Source organism: Ranitomeya imitator, chromosome 2 (genome assembly GCF_032444005.1).
Source record: "Ranitomeya imitator isolate aRanImi1 chromosome 2, aRanImi1.pri, whole genome shotgun sequence".
NCBI classification, from domain to species: Eukaryota; Metazoa; Chordata; class Amphibia; order Anura; family Dendrobatidae; genus Ranitomeya; species Ranitomeya imitator.
The window spans coordinates 644644527-644659099 of NC_091283.1; the positions used below are offsets into that span (position 1 = coordinate 644644527).

Here is a 14573-nt window from a genome sequence, read left to right on the forward strand (position 1 = left end):
ATCTAGTTTTCTGAATTTTAGGAACAATTGCAAGTTGTTTCTTTCTTTGAAATCTCGCTCCTCTGGAGACCCTGCTCAGCAAGTCAAGATTGTAATATCTTTCCTGCGGGGTGACCCTCAGAATTGGGCATTTGCATTGGCACCAGGGGATCCTGCGTTGCTCAATGTGGATGCGTTTTTTCTGGCATTGGGTTTGCTCTATGAGGAACCTAACCTAGAGATTCAGGCTGAAAAAGCTTTATTGGCTCTCTCTCAGGGGCAAGATGAAGCAGAATTATATTGTCAGAAATTTCGGAAATGGTCGGTGCTTACTCAGTGGAATGAGTGCGCCCTGGCTGCAAGATTCAGAGATGGCCTTTCTGAGGCCATTAAAGATGTTATGGTGGGGTTCCCTGCGCCTACAGGTCTGAATGAGTCTATGACTATGGCTATTCAGATTGATCGGCGTTTACGGGAGCGCAAACCTGTGCACCATTTGGCGGTGTCTTCTGAACAGGCACCTGAGACAATGCAATGTGATAGAATTCAGTCCAGAAGTGAACAGCAAAACTATAGGCGGAAAAATGGGTTGTGTTTTTATTGTGGTGATTCAGCTCATGTTATATCAGCATGCTCTAAACGCACAAAAAAGGTTGATAAGTCTGTTGCCATTAGTACTTTACAGTCTAAGTTCATTCTGTCTGTGACTCTGATTTGTTCATTATCAGCCATTTCCGTCGATGCCTATGTGGATTCAGGCGCTGCCCTGAGTTTTATGGATTGGTCATTTGCCAACCGCTGTGGGTTTAGTCTGGAGCCTCTGGAAGTCCCTATTCCTTTGAAAGGAATTGACTCTACACCTTTGGCTATGAATAAACCTCAGTACTGGACACACGTGACCATGCGTATGACTCCCGTTCATCAGGAGGTGATTCGCTTCCTGGTACTGTATAATTTACATGATGTCTTAGTGCTTGGTCTGCCATGGTTACAAACTCATAACCCAGTCTTGGACTGGAAAACGATGTCTGTGTTAAGCTGGGGATGTCAGGGGGTTCATGATGATGCACCTCCGATTTCTATCGCTTCATCTACTCCTTCTGAGGTTCCTGTATTTTTGTCTGATTATCGGGATGTTTTTGAGGAGCCTAAGCTCAATTCGCTTCCTCCTCACAGGGATTGCGATTGTGCTATAGATTTGATTCCTGGCAGTAAATTTCCTAAAGGTCGTTTGTTCAATCTGTCAGTGCCAGAGCATACTGCTATGCGGGATTATGTTAAGGAGTCCTTGGAAAAGGGACATATCCGTCCATCTTCGTCTCCTTTGGGAGCAGGTTTTTTTTTCGTGGCCAAAAAAGATGGTTCCTTGAGGCCTTGTATAGATTACCGTCTTTTGAATAAGATTACGGTCAAATATCAGTATCCTTTGCCATTGTTGACTGATTTGTTCGCTCGCATTAAGGGGGCTAAATGGTTCACTAAGATTGATCTTCGGGGTGCGTATAATCTTGTGCGGATTAAGCAGGGTGATGAGTGGAAAACCGCATTTAATACGCCTGAGGGCCATTTTGAGTATTTGGTGATGCCTTTTGGACTTTCTAATGCTCCTTCTGTCTTCCAGTCCTTTATGCACGATATTTTCCGTGAATATCTGGATAAATTTATGATTGTGTATTTGGATGATGTTTTGGTTTTTTCTGATGACTGGGAGTCCCATGTTCAGCAGGTCAGGAAGGTGTTTCAGGTCCTGCGGGCCAATTCTTTGTTTGTAAAAGGTTCAAAGTGTCTCTTTGGAGTCCAGAAGATTTCTTTTTTGGGGTATATTTTTTCCCCTTCTACTATTGATATGGATCCCGTCAAGGTTCAAGCTATTTGTGACTGGACGCAGCCTACATCTCTTAAGAGTCTACAGAAGTTCTTGGGCTTTGCTAATTTCTATCGTCGTTTCATAACTAATTTTTCTAGTGTTGTTAAGCCTTTGACGGATCTGACTAAGAAGGGTGCTGATGTTGCTGATTGGTCTCCTGCGGCTGTGGAGGCCTTTCAGGAACTTAAGCGCCGGTTTTCTTCTGCTCCTGTGTTGCGTCAGCCAGATGTTTCGCTTCCTTTTCAGGTTGAGGTTGATGCTTCTGAGATTGGAGCGGGGGCGGTTTTGTCACAGAAAAGCTCCGATTACTCGGTGATGAAGCCATGTGCGTTCTTTTCTAGAAAGTTTTCGCCCACTGAGCGGAATTATGATGTTGGTAATCGGGAGCTTTTGGCCATGAAGTGGGCATTTGAGGAGTGGCGTCATTGGCTTGAGGGTGCTAGACATCGTGTGGTGGTCTTGACTGATCACAAAAATCTGATTTACCTTGAGTCTGCCAAGTGTCTGAATCCTAGACAGGCTCGTTGGTCACTGTTTTTCTCCCGTTTCGATTTTGTGGTTTCATACCTGCCAGGTTCAAAGAATGTGAAGGCGGATGCTCTTTCTAGGAGTTTTGTGCCTGATTCCCCTGGAAATTCTGAGCCCACTGGTATCCTTAGGGATGGGGTGATTTTGTCGGCTGTCTTCCCAGACTTGCGACGTGCTTTGCAGGAGTTTCAGGCGGATAAACCTGATCGTTGTCCGCCTGAAAGACTGTTTGTTCCGGATAATTGGACCAGTAGAGTCATCTCCGAGGTCCATTCTTCTGCGTTGGCAGGTCATCCTGGAATATTTGGTACTAGAGACTTGGTGGCCAGGTCTTTTTGGTGGCCTTCCTTGTCGAGGGATGTGCGTTCTTTTGTGCAGTCTTGTGAAGTTTGCGCTCGGGCTAAGCCTTGCTGTTCTCGGGCCAGTGGATTGTTGTCACCTTTGCCTATCCCGAAGAGGCCTTGGACGCACATTTCCATGGACTTTATTTCGGATCTCCCTGTCTCTCAAAAAATGTCCGTCATCTGGGTTGTGTGTGACCGCTTCTCTAAGATGGTTCATCTGGTACCCTTGCCTAAGTTACCTTCCTCCTCTGAGTTGGTCCCTCTGTTTTTTCAGAACGTGGTTCGTTTGCATGGGATTCCGGAGAACATTGTTTCTGACAGGGGATCCCAGTTTGTGTCTAGATTTTGGCGGACGTTCTGTGCTAAGATGGGCATTGATTTGTCCTTTTCGTCTGCATTCCATCCTCAGACGAATGGCCAGACGGAACGAACTAATCAGACCTTGGAAACTTATTTAAAGTGTTTTGTTTCTGCTGATCAAGATGACTGGGTTACCTTTTTGCCGCTTGCCGAATTTGCCCTTAATAATCGGGCTAGTTCTGCTACCTTGGTTTCTCCTTTCTTTTGTAATTCGGGGTTTCATCCTGGTTTTTCCTCTGGTCAGGTGGAGCCTTCTGATTGTCCTGGAGTGGACATGGTGGTGGATAGGTTGCATCAGATTTGGAGTCATGTGGTGGACAATTTGAAGTTGTCCCAGGAGAGGGCTCAGCAGTTTGCTAATCGCCGTCGCCGCGTGGGTCCTCGACTTCGTGTTGGGGACTTGGTGTGGTTGTCTTCTCGTTTGTTCCTATGAAGGTCTCTTCTCCTAAGTTCAAGCCTCGGATCAACGGTCCCTATAGGATCTTGGAAATTCTTAACCCTGTGTCGTTTCGTTTGGATCTCCCGGCATCATTTGCTATTCATAATGTGTTCCATCGGTCGTTGTTGCGGAAGTATGAGGTACCTGTTGTTCCTTCGCTTGAGCCTCCTGCTCCGGTGCTGGTGGAGGGAGAATTGGAGTATGTTGTGGAGAAGATCTTGGATTCTCGTGTTTCCAGACGGAAACTTCAGTATTTGGTCAAGTGGAAGGGTTATGGTCAGGAGGATAATTCTTGGGTGGTTGCCTCTGATGTTCATGCTGCTGATTTGGTCCGTGCATTTCATAGGGCTCATCCTGGTCGCCCTGGTGGTTCTCGTGAGGGTTCGGTGACCCCTCCTCAAGGGGGGGGGTACTGTTGTGGATTCTGTTTTTGGGCTCCCTCTGGTGGTTACAGATGGTACTGGGTGACTTGTGTTCTCTGCTGTCTCTGGTGTCCACCTGTTCTATCAGGATATGGGAGTTTCCTATTTAACCTGGCTTTCTTGTCATTTCCTCGCCGGCGATCAATGTAATCAGTGTGTCTTGTTACCTCTGCTTTCCGCTTCAGTAATCTTCAGGACAAGCTAAGTTTTTGATTTTCCTGTTCCACGTTTTGCTTTATTTTTGTTTTAGTCCAGCTTGCAGTTATGTGATTCCTTGTTGCTGGTTGCTCTAGTGGGCTGATATTACTCCTCATGTTCCATGAATTGGCACATGAGTTCAGGTAATTTCAGGATGGGTTTTTGTAGGGTTTTTCGTTGACCGCGCAGTTCACTTTTGTATCCTCTGCTATCTAGTTTTAGCGGGCCTCATTTTGCTGAATCTGTTTTCATTACTATGTATGTGCTTTCCTCTCATTTCACCGTCATTACATGTGGGGGGCTGCTATTTCTGTGGGGTGTTTCTCTGGAGGCAAGAGAGGTCTTTGTTTCTTCTAATAGGGGAAGCTAGTCCTTCGGCTGGCGCGAGACGTCTAGAATCATCGTAGGCACGTTCCCCGGCTACTGCTAGTGTTGTGAATTAGGTTCAGGATCGCGGTCAGCTCAGTTTCCATCACCCTAGAGCTTGTTCTGTTTTTTGTGTGCTTGTCCTTTTGTGATCCCCTGCCATTGGGATCATGACAGTTGGGATGAACAAATGCATCTGTATATGGCACACATGGACACCATCGTTAGACCTCCAATTGTCATAGCAAATCATACTATGAACACAGCAGGGGAAGGTGATATTTTATGGAATGACAGAGGAAGCGCTCTCCACCTGTCAAACTCCTCATGTACCACAGTCACTTTTGAAGACGACATATGAGGAGTTACTGCAGGAGACAGGCTGTGTAAACGCGTGCACATACCCTTAGAGTTGCTATAATTTGGTAACATCTTACTAAAGTATGTGGCAGTGACTTCTGAAGGCAATTGGCCACTCAGGATTTTATTTAAATCTACAAGGGACTGAATGCAAATACAATTTTCAGATTTATGTTTTTTAAATATTTATTAAACCATGTATAATTTCCTTTTACACTTCACAAATACTTGTGACTTTGTTAGTATATCACATAAAATCCACAAAAATACATTTAAGTTTTTGGGTGTACCGTGAAAAATGTGGAAAAGTTCACAGGGTATAAATACTATTTCAATGCACTGTATATTTACAAAAATGAGCAATCTGGGGCTGCCTACTATCGCATTAAGTAAAAAGGGCAGCCTCAAATCCATAAATAATCACTGAAATGATTGTGGTGTCCATCCGCTGGGATCCGCACCAATCAGCAGGTTATGGCATGTTTATGAAGATAAACAAAGAAAAATGTTTTCCACACCTACTGCAATTAATGGGCCAAGAAGTCACACACAATAAAACAGCTGGCTGCTTATGTATGCCCAAAGGGAAACTGGGTGCTTATTCATGGATATAAAAATGAAACATGTCCAAATGAAAAAAAAGGAAAAATGATGAAGAGCACTCACCGTCCTTAAAATTCCAGTTCTTTATTACGACACACAAGTCATTAGCAGGAAAGCAAGGGAGAACGTGAACTATAAACGGCCGACGGCCGTTTCGCGCTACTGCGCTTCCAAGGGTACTATTGACGAGGGCGAGTGGGAGGGCCTCTATACAGGTATGGCAATGAGGTAACCTCCTACAATCCGACATCACCACATTGTCAAATCACCTACTTGCCAGAGTAAAATCATACAAAAGACAATTAAAAAAAACAAACACACAAAATATAACAACTTTGTAGTAGCCAGATGGAATGCTTACAGAAACACTGACATGTCGATCGTTTCATTCAGACCCATTGGTCCCATCGTGCATGTGCGCAGAATCCATCTGGCTTCTCTCTTGAGAAGAAGCCTATTCAGATCACCTCCTTGATGTGGTACGTTAACCCTCTCTAGACCAGCAAAGCAAAGTTTTCAGCATTGCTCCGTGACATTCCTTCATATGGTTAATAAGAGGGGGACCCCCTTCCTGGACCGAATGGAGTTATAATGCTCCCTAAAGCTCACAAAAAGACGGCGGATGGTCTTCACTGCAGCTTGTCCTATTACAGAGAATTGTCAATGAGCCTTTGAGAAACAGATTATATTTCTAAGGAGTTATCTCCAAAGACAACTTTGGGTTGTGTTTTGCTGGACCATAACACAGTTGTGTTAAAAAGTGTTTGTCCCTTCCTGATTTCCTATTCATTTGCATGTTTTTCACACTTAAATGTTTCAGATCACCAAACAAATTTAAGTATTAGACAAAGATAACACAAGTAAGCACAAAACGTAGTTTTTAAATGAAGGTCTTTATTATTAACCCTAACCTTAACCCTACAGGGACCTGTGTGAAAAAGTGATTGCCCACGAAACCTAATAACTGGTTAGGCCACCCTTAGCAGCAACAACAGCAATCAAGCGTTTGCAATAACTGGCAATGAGTCTTTTACAACGCTCTGGAGGAATTTTGGCCCATTCCTCTTTGCAGAATTGGTGTAATTCGGCCACATTGGAGGGTTTCCAAGCATGAACTGCTGGAGTCATATCTAAATAGCATTTCATTCAGTATCTGCACGTTCTTTGTGTTATTTTTTGGAATCTGGATATCTCAAGGCCCTTTGCAAATATTTGTAAATCTAATTTACCGGATTTTTAAGAAAGTCAATGGGAAATATTGGAATAACATTAGAAAATGGCATAAGGTGATTAAATTATACTCAATATTTTTTTTTTTTTTTGAGATAGCAATTAACTTGCACTTAGTAGGCATTTTACAGTTATACAAGCTCCCAAAAGGATTAACTTTATTGCTTGTTAATTGTTAATGGAAAGTTATGATTCATTTTAATAACTACCATTCCTCTGTATTAGGTACATTCTGACATCAAGAATACAGTACAGATCAAAGGTTTGGACACACCTTCTCATTTTAAGATTAAGATTGTTGGAAGACCATTTTCGGTGACTATGGTACCTCTAGAAGCTCATCAAGAGAATGCCAAGAGTGTGCAAAGCAGTCATCAAAGCAAAAGGTGGCTACTTTGAAGAACCTAGAATATAAGACATAATTTCAGTTGTTTCACACTTTTTTGTTAAGTATATAATTCCACATAATTCATAGTTTTTATGCCTTCAGTGTGAATGTACAATTTTCATAGTCATGAAAATACAGAAAAATCTTTAAATGAGAAGGTGTGTCCAAACTTTTGATCTGTACTGTAAGTCTGAAAGGAAGAGATATCTTTGTGTGAAGAACACAGAAAGCAAATTATGGGTAATCCTTGAGCACTGATTACTGTCTGCTAATAGGGTAAAAGAAGGAGGGATGTTTAACTCAACTGGCCATAGCTACAGATGAGCGAACCCGATGTTAAAAGTTCGGCATTCATACCAAACAGTTAGTTTTCAGTGCTAAATGCCGAATATGGACTTTCCCCAGAAGTCCGTTGCAATATTCAGAGTTTTGGGGGAAGCCCCAGAGAGAGAGAAAGATTTTTTTTTCTTACCCAGACCCAAAGTTCAGGTCTCCGTTGTTTGCAACCGCAATGGGGTACGGGTTCTGGTTCAAGTTTGGGCATAGTTCTGGTACCCAACTGAACTTTGAAATAAAAGTATAGTGGATACATATGTGATGTCTCTGATGATCTATACTCCTGTAATGTCCTAGTGCGCAAGAGCACTTACTCCCATATGGCTCTGACCTTTTATCCCAAATCTTCTTCTTTCTATTAGGTGCTACTTGTATGATCCCGGATGCTATACGAAGCTGTGCTTGGTGGGATTTTTTAAAAACCACATTGTTAGTATTAGTATGTACCTGTAGCACTTACTAAGTAGGTAGTTGGATTCAATAATTATTATATACAGTGGATGTAAATTGTCTACACATTCCTGCTAAAATTACCTTGGGATTTTCCGTTCTTCTGTGTTTGTTTTTCGCTCCCCTCCTTCCCAGTGCCATAACTTTTTTATTTTTTCATCAATATGGCCTGAAGGCTTGTTTTCTGCGGGACGAGTTGTACTTTTGAACAACATCATTGGTTTTAGCATGTCGTGTACTAGAAAGTGGGAAAAAATTTCCAAGTGCGGTGAAATTGCAAACAAAAAGTCCCATGCGTGTTTTTTGTTTGGCTTTTTTGCTAGCTTCACTTAATGCTAAAACTGACCTGCCAGGTCATTACGAGTTCATAGACACCCAACATGTCTAGGTTATTTTTTTATCTAAATTGTGGCAAAAAAATCCAAACTTTTCTAAAAAAAAAAAAAATTGCGCCATTTTCCACTACCCGTAGCGTCTCCATTTTTCATGATCTGGGGTCGGGTGGGGGCTGATTTTTTGCATGCCGAGCTGACGCTTTCAGTAATACCATTTTGGTGCAGATACATTATTTTGATCGCCCTTTATTGCATTTTAATGCAATGTCGTGGCGACCAAAAAAAGTAATTTTGGCGTTTCAAATTTTTTTCTCGCTATGCCGTTTAGCGATCAGGTTAATCCTTTTTTTATTGATAGATAGGGCAATTCTGAACACGGCTATACCAAATATGTATATATTTTATTTTATTTTTATTATTTGGGGCAAAAGGGGGGTGATTTAAACCTTTTTTTTATTAATTTCAGATTTTTTGAAACTTTTTTTTTACTTTTGCCATGCTTCAATAGCCTCCATGGGAGGCTAGAAGCTGGCATAGCCTGATCGGTTCTGCAATCATCAGATCGCTCCTATGTAGCTTAATTACAGGCTTGCTATGAGCGCCGACCACAGGGTGGCGCTCACAGCAAGCCGGCATCAGTAGCCATAGAGGTCTCAAGGACCTCTATGATTACTATCCTGATGCATCGCTGACCCCCGATCATGTGATGGGGGTCGGCGATGGGCACATTTCAAGCCGCGCGGCCGGAAGCGGTAGTTAAATGCCGCTGTCAACGTTTGACAGCGGCATTTAACTAGTTAATAGCGGCGGGTTGATCGCGATTCCACTCACTGTTATTGCGCACACATGTCAGCTGTTCAAAACAGCTGACATGTCGCGGCTTTGATGTGGGCTCACCGCCGGAGCCCACATCAAAGCAGGGGATCTGACCTTGGACGCACTATCCCGTTCGAGGTCAGCAAGGGATTTAAAAAAATCATACCAAGAATAATAATTTCAGAACTTTTTCTTTTCCACCTTTATTGTCACCCATAATCTGTCCAAAACTATTGAGAAACTGACTGAAATATTTTGGAGTGGAAAAATGAGAATAAATATATAATAAATAAATATAATAAATATGCACACATTTAAAATAATACATCGTTAAAGTCCCCTTTAGATGAATGACATCGTTCAGGCTATTTGGGTCAGCGTCTATCCTCATGGCATATCTAGAATTGGCAATCTTTGCACCCTCTTTCTTGCAGTGGTACTACAGATCTGTCAGATTGGAAGGGTATCTCCTTTGTACAGCATCCTACATGGACACCACATGATTTTTTGGAGGGGGTCTCCCCTATAATTGCCAGTAAAGGTTAAGCAATCAGCTCTCAGCTGATATTAATAGCCTGGGAACCTTTATGGCTATTAGCCCATTACTAGAATATTAACAACAACCCTTTACTGGTTGTGAAAATTATGGAGGACCCCATGCATTTTTTTTATTTATCTTTATTTATTAACATGTATAGCAAAATACATACCCAAGATAACCCAAGGTGTTCCAGCAGCTGAAAACTGCAGTAAACTTAAAATGTCCCTCAAAGTTTCCCATGAGGTTTCCTGGCCTCGCAGCAGTCGGCAGACCCAGAGGCTGTGGACTTTGGTTACCTGAGTTCACAGCCACCGGGTTTCATAGTAGCTCGAGTGCTGGACTGATAAATACCTGAGTACCGTGCTCGTGGGCGTTCATCAGTCTGGCGAGAGAAACAGCTGCTATGAACTCAATTGAACTTACTCTACTTGCTAATAAGTAAAAATTTAAATACATGACTTTATTATTGCTGTGTTTTACTACAAACTGGCTATATAGTTAGTAAGGGGGGCGTCTTATGCATGCTTCTAGATTATTAACCTGTGGGCGTAATGTTAGCTGACATTACAAAGGTAACGTCAACTCCAGAACTATTTCCCCACTTGTCACCACACCAGGGCAAGTGGGAAGAGCCTGGCAAGGTGCCATAATTGTCTTTTTCGGGGGCAGCTGCGGCTGCTATTTTTAGGCTGGAAGGGGCCAATATCCATGGTCTAAGAATACCAGCCCCCAGCTGTCTGCTTTAGCATGGCTGGTTATGCAAAAAAAGTTGCACTCTATCATGCTAAAGCATGTCAATGTGAAATATGTGAAATTTGAGTATCAATACTGCTTTGGATTATAAGGAAAAAATATAAGACGCTTTGAATAAAATTTGGCCAAATATTATGTGCCCATCAACCAACGTCAAGGTGGTCTCAGCCTGATGGGTCCCTGTCCTGTGTGAATACCTCTCTAAAGGTACCTTCACACTGAGCAACTTTACAATGAGAATGACAACGATCCGTGACGTTGCAGCGTCCTGGATAGCGATCTCGTTGTGTTTGACACGAAGCAGCGATCAGGATCCTGCTGTGACATCGCTGGTCATAGCTGAAAGTCCAGAACTTTATTTGGTTGTCAGGTCGGCGTGATTCGTCATGTTTGACAGCAAAAGCAACGATGCCTGCAATGTTTTTTCATGGAGCTAACAACCAGCGAGAACGATAAGTACGTCACTGGATCGCTCCTGCATCGTACTGGAGTTGCTGTGTTTGATAATAACTATGATAACTATGAGCGCCGACCACAGGGTGGCGCTCACAGCAAGCCGGCATCAGTAGCCATAGAGGTCTCAAGGACCTCTATGATTACTATCCTGATGCATCGCTGACCCCCGATCATGTGATGGGGGTCGGCGATGGGCACATTTCAAGCCGCGCGGCCGGAAGCGGTAGTTAAATGCCGCTGTCAACGTTTGACAGCGGCATTTAACTAGTTAATAGCGGCGGGTTGATCGCGATTCCACTCACCGTTATTGCGCACACATGTCAGCTGTTCAAAACAGCTGACATGTCGCGGCTTTGATGTGGGCTCACCGCCGGAGCCCACATCAAAGCAGGGGATCTGACCTTGGACGCACTATCCCGTTCGAGGTCAGCAAGGGATTTAAAAAAATCATACCAAGAATAATAATTTCAGAACTTTTTCTTTTCCACCTTTATTGTCACCCATAATCTGTCCAAAACTATTGAGAAACTGACTGAAATATTTTGGAGTGGAAAAATGAGAATAAATATATAATAAATAAATATAATAAATATGCACACATTTAAAATAATACATCGTTAAAGTCCCCTTTAGATGAATGACATCGTTCAGGCTATTTGGGTCAGCGTCTATCCTCATGGCATATCTAGAATTGGCAATCTTTGCACCCTCTTTCTTGCAGTGGTACTACAGATCTGTCAGATTGGAAGGGTATCTCCTTTGTACAGCATCCTACATGGACACCACATGATTTTTTGGAGGGGGTCTCCCCTATAATTGCCAGTAAAGGTTAAGCAATCAGCTCTCAGCTGATATTAATAGCCTGGGAACCTTTATGGCTATTAGCCCATTACTAGAATATTAACAACAACCCTTTACTGGTTGTGAAAATTATGGAGGACCCCATGCATTTTTTTTATTTATCTTTATTTATTAACATGTATAGCAAAATACATACCCAAGATAACCCAAGGTGTTCCAGCAGCTGAAAACTGCAGTAAACTTAAAATGTCCCTCAAAGTTTCCCATGAGGTTTCCTGGCCTCGCAGCAGTCGGCAGACCCAGAGGCTGTGGACTTTGGTTACCTGAGTTCACAGCCACCGGGTTTCATAGTAGCTCGAGTGCTGGACTGATAAATACCTGAGTACCGTGCTCGTGGGCGTTCATCAGTCTGGCGAGAGAAACAGCTGCTATGAACTCAATTGAACTTACTCTACTTGCTAATAAGTAAAAATTTAAATACATGACTTTATTATTGCTGTGTTTTACTACAAACTGGCTATATAGTTAGTAAGGGGGGCGTCTTATGCATGCTTCTAGATTATTAACCTGTGGGCGTAATGTTAGCTGACATTACAAAGGTAACGTCAACTCCAGAACTATTTCCCCACTTGTCACCACACCAGGGCAAGTGGGAAGAGCCTGGCAAGGTGCCATAATTGTCTTTTTCGGGGGCAGCTGCGGCTGCTATTTTTAGGCTGGAAGGGGCCAATATCCATGGTCTAAGAATACCAGCCCCCAGCTGTCTGCTTTAGCATGGCTGGTTATGCAAAAAAAGTTGCACTCTATCATGCTAAAGCATGTCAATGTGAAATATGTGAAATTTGAGTATCAATACTGCTTTGGATTATAAGGAAAAAATATAAGACGCTTTGAATAAAATTTGGCCAAATATTATGTGCCCATCAACCAACGTCAAGGTGGTCTCAGCCTGATGGGTCCCTGTCCTGTGTGAATACCTCTCTAAAGGTACCTTCACACTGAGCAACTTTACAATGAGAATGACAACGATCCGTGACGTTGCAGCGTCCTGGATAGCGATCTCGTTGTGTTTGACACGAAGCAGCGATCAGGATCCAGCTGTGACATCGCTGGTCATAGCTGAAAGTCCAGAACTTTATTTGGTTGTCAGGTCGGCGTGATTCGTCATGTTTGACAGCAAAAGCAACGATGCCTGCAATGTTTTTTCATGGAGCTAACAACCAGCGAGAACGATAAGTACGTCACTGGATCGCTCCTGCATCGTACTGGAGTTGCTGTGTTTGACGTCTCTATAGCGACCTAAACAGCGACGCTCCAGCGATCTAGTTTAGGTCGGATCGTTGTCTATATCGCTGGAGCGTCGCTAAATGTGACGGTACCTTAAGGCTGATGACTGAATTCCTGGGTGAATGTGGACACCTCTGTCAGCAATGCCTGCATTTATATGTAAGAAGGGACCTGCTGTAAATAAAATCACCACCAGTGCCAGTGAGTCTGTTTTGTCTTCTGTTTTTTGTCTTTTTTTTTTTTTGTCTTTAGCATGGCTGGTTGTCAGAAATGCAGAGGACCCTATGCCGTAATTTCAAATTATTTAACAATTCTAAAACAATGGAGTGGGTACAACTCTATTTTTGGTAACCAGCTAAGATAACACTGACAACTGATGGCTACAGCCCCCAGCTGCCTGTTTTGCCTGCGCAAAAAATGTATTTTTGTACTTTGAGTTGTTTGGTTATTACTCTCACTGTAATAGATGAAAATATACAATTGAGATTGAAAAATGTATGTTTTTCATTTAGTTGTATAATAATTCTGCTCACTAGTAGTTTCCCAAAAATTATGCACACATAGATACTGTATTCTCTCATGAAAAATGAACTATAATCTTTACTTTCTTAAATATTCAGATTTATTAACCTTTTGGATTAAGTGAATATGTATTATCACATTCACTGTAGGTTGAGTGGTTTCGATACATATTACTCTAGCTTTCCTGTTAGAGAGAGCATTTAGATAATCCCAGTAACTCCTCCTAAGCGCAGGCAGGTTCACAATTTCAACCTTTTGGATTAGCCAACAGCACTGGAGTTGTTCAATATTAAAATTAATCATCAAAATTACAAATTGTCTAGTGTTGTACATAGTGTAAATCTAGTCTTGTCAGCTAAAATAACTTGATCATCGACTCTCCTATGTGGATATATTCTTGAGGATAATGCCCCCTTGGTTTACAAGAATAGACCGACAAATTCAAGGAAACAGCAGGATTTAGACCAGGTAAAGGGTTTCCATATTTATGGCAATTGTCAAATCATTTTTAGATAAGGATATGTCAATTGAACCATAATCAATTGACCATAGGACCATAGAACTTTAATTTTCATTTCATGTAAAGGGGTACATTATACTTGACATTTATATTACTTTATGAATAGGCATTAAGATAATAAACGTTAGAGTTTACACCTGAGGGCATTATATGATTGATGGTTGCTCTTTATTGTAAGAAGTCCATTTGCACTTGTTTGTTTTGGATTATACTTGGTGGTATGAAAACAATGAATGAAAAAAGTGACGTGACAGATTTGTAATGCGGATAAGCTGGCTTCCAAGTCCTCCTGACGTACATTCACAGAAACTGCGTAATGAAGGGACATAAGTCTGAAGAATTTTCCAAAAATGCTATTTAGTTAAAGGAGTTGTCCAGTCTAGAATGACAAGTGTGTAGTCACTCAACGCGACTGCAGAATTGTGAATCCTTCTAGCGCACACACTGTACACCACAGTCTGCCCCGGAAATGACGGTCAAATATGCATACTCCCGGCCAGAATCTAGTGGGCATAACCTCATTCAATACGAATCAGTAGTTATATGCTTATTTCCGTTACGAGTTGTTCTCTCTTGTATTTTATTATTTTTGCATATAAAGTACGGGTATGTGTATTGATTTTAACATTTGGTATAATACATAGTCATGTGACAATCACTATATAAGGAATA

At 42.1% G+C, this 14573-nt stretch overlaps 1 protein-coding gene across 7 annotated transcripts in view; it reads right to left on the reverse strand.

Moving 5' to 3' along the window:
- Window positions 1-14573, reverse strand: part of LOC138665396 (membrane-spanning 4-domains subfamily A member 4A-like) — a 269436-nt gene that overhangs the window by 217734 nt on the left and 37129 nt on the right. Inside the window, exon 1 of one of the 7 annotated variants that reach the window (XM_069752833.1) lies at window positions 6971-7102. The exons of 4 other annotated variants lie outside the window; for them this stretch is intronic. In XM_069752833.1, coding sequence (XP_069608934.1) covers window positions 6971-6978 — 8 coding nt within the window. In that variant the 5' untranslated portion in view covers window positions 6979-7102. Of the gene's footprint in view, window positions 1-6970; window positions 7103-14573 lie in introns of those variants that run through there. 2 more of the 7 variants (XM_069752831.1, XM_069752828.1) reach the window with 2 other exon arrangements.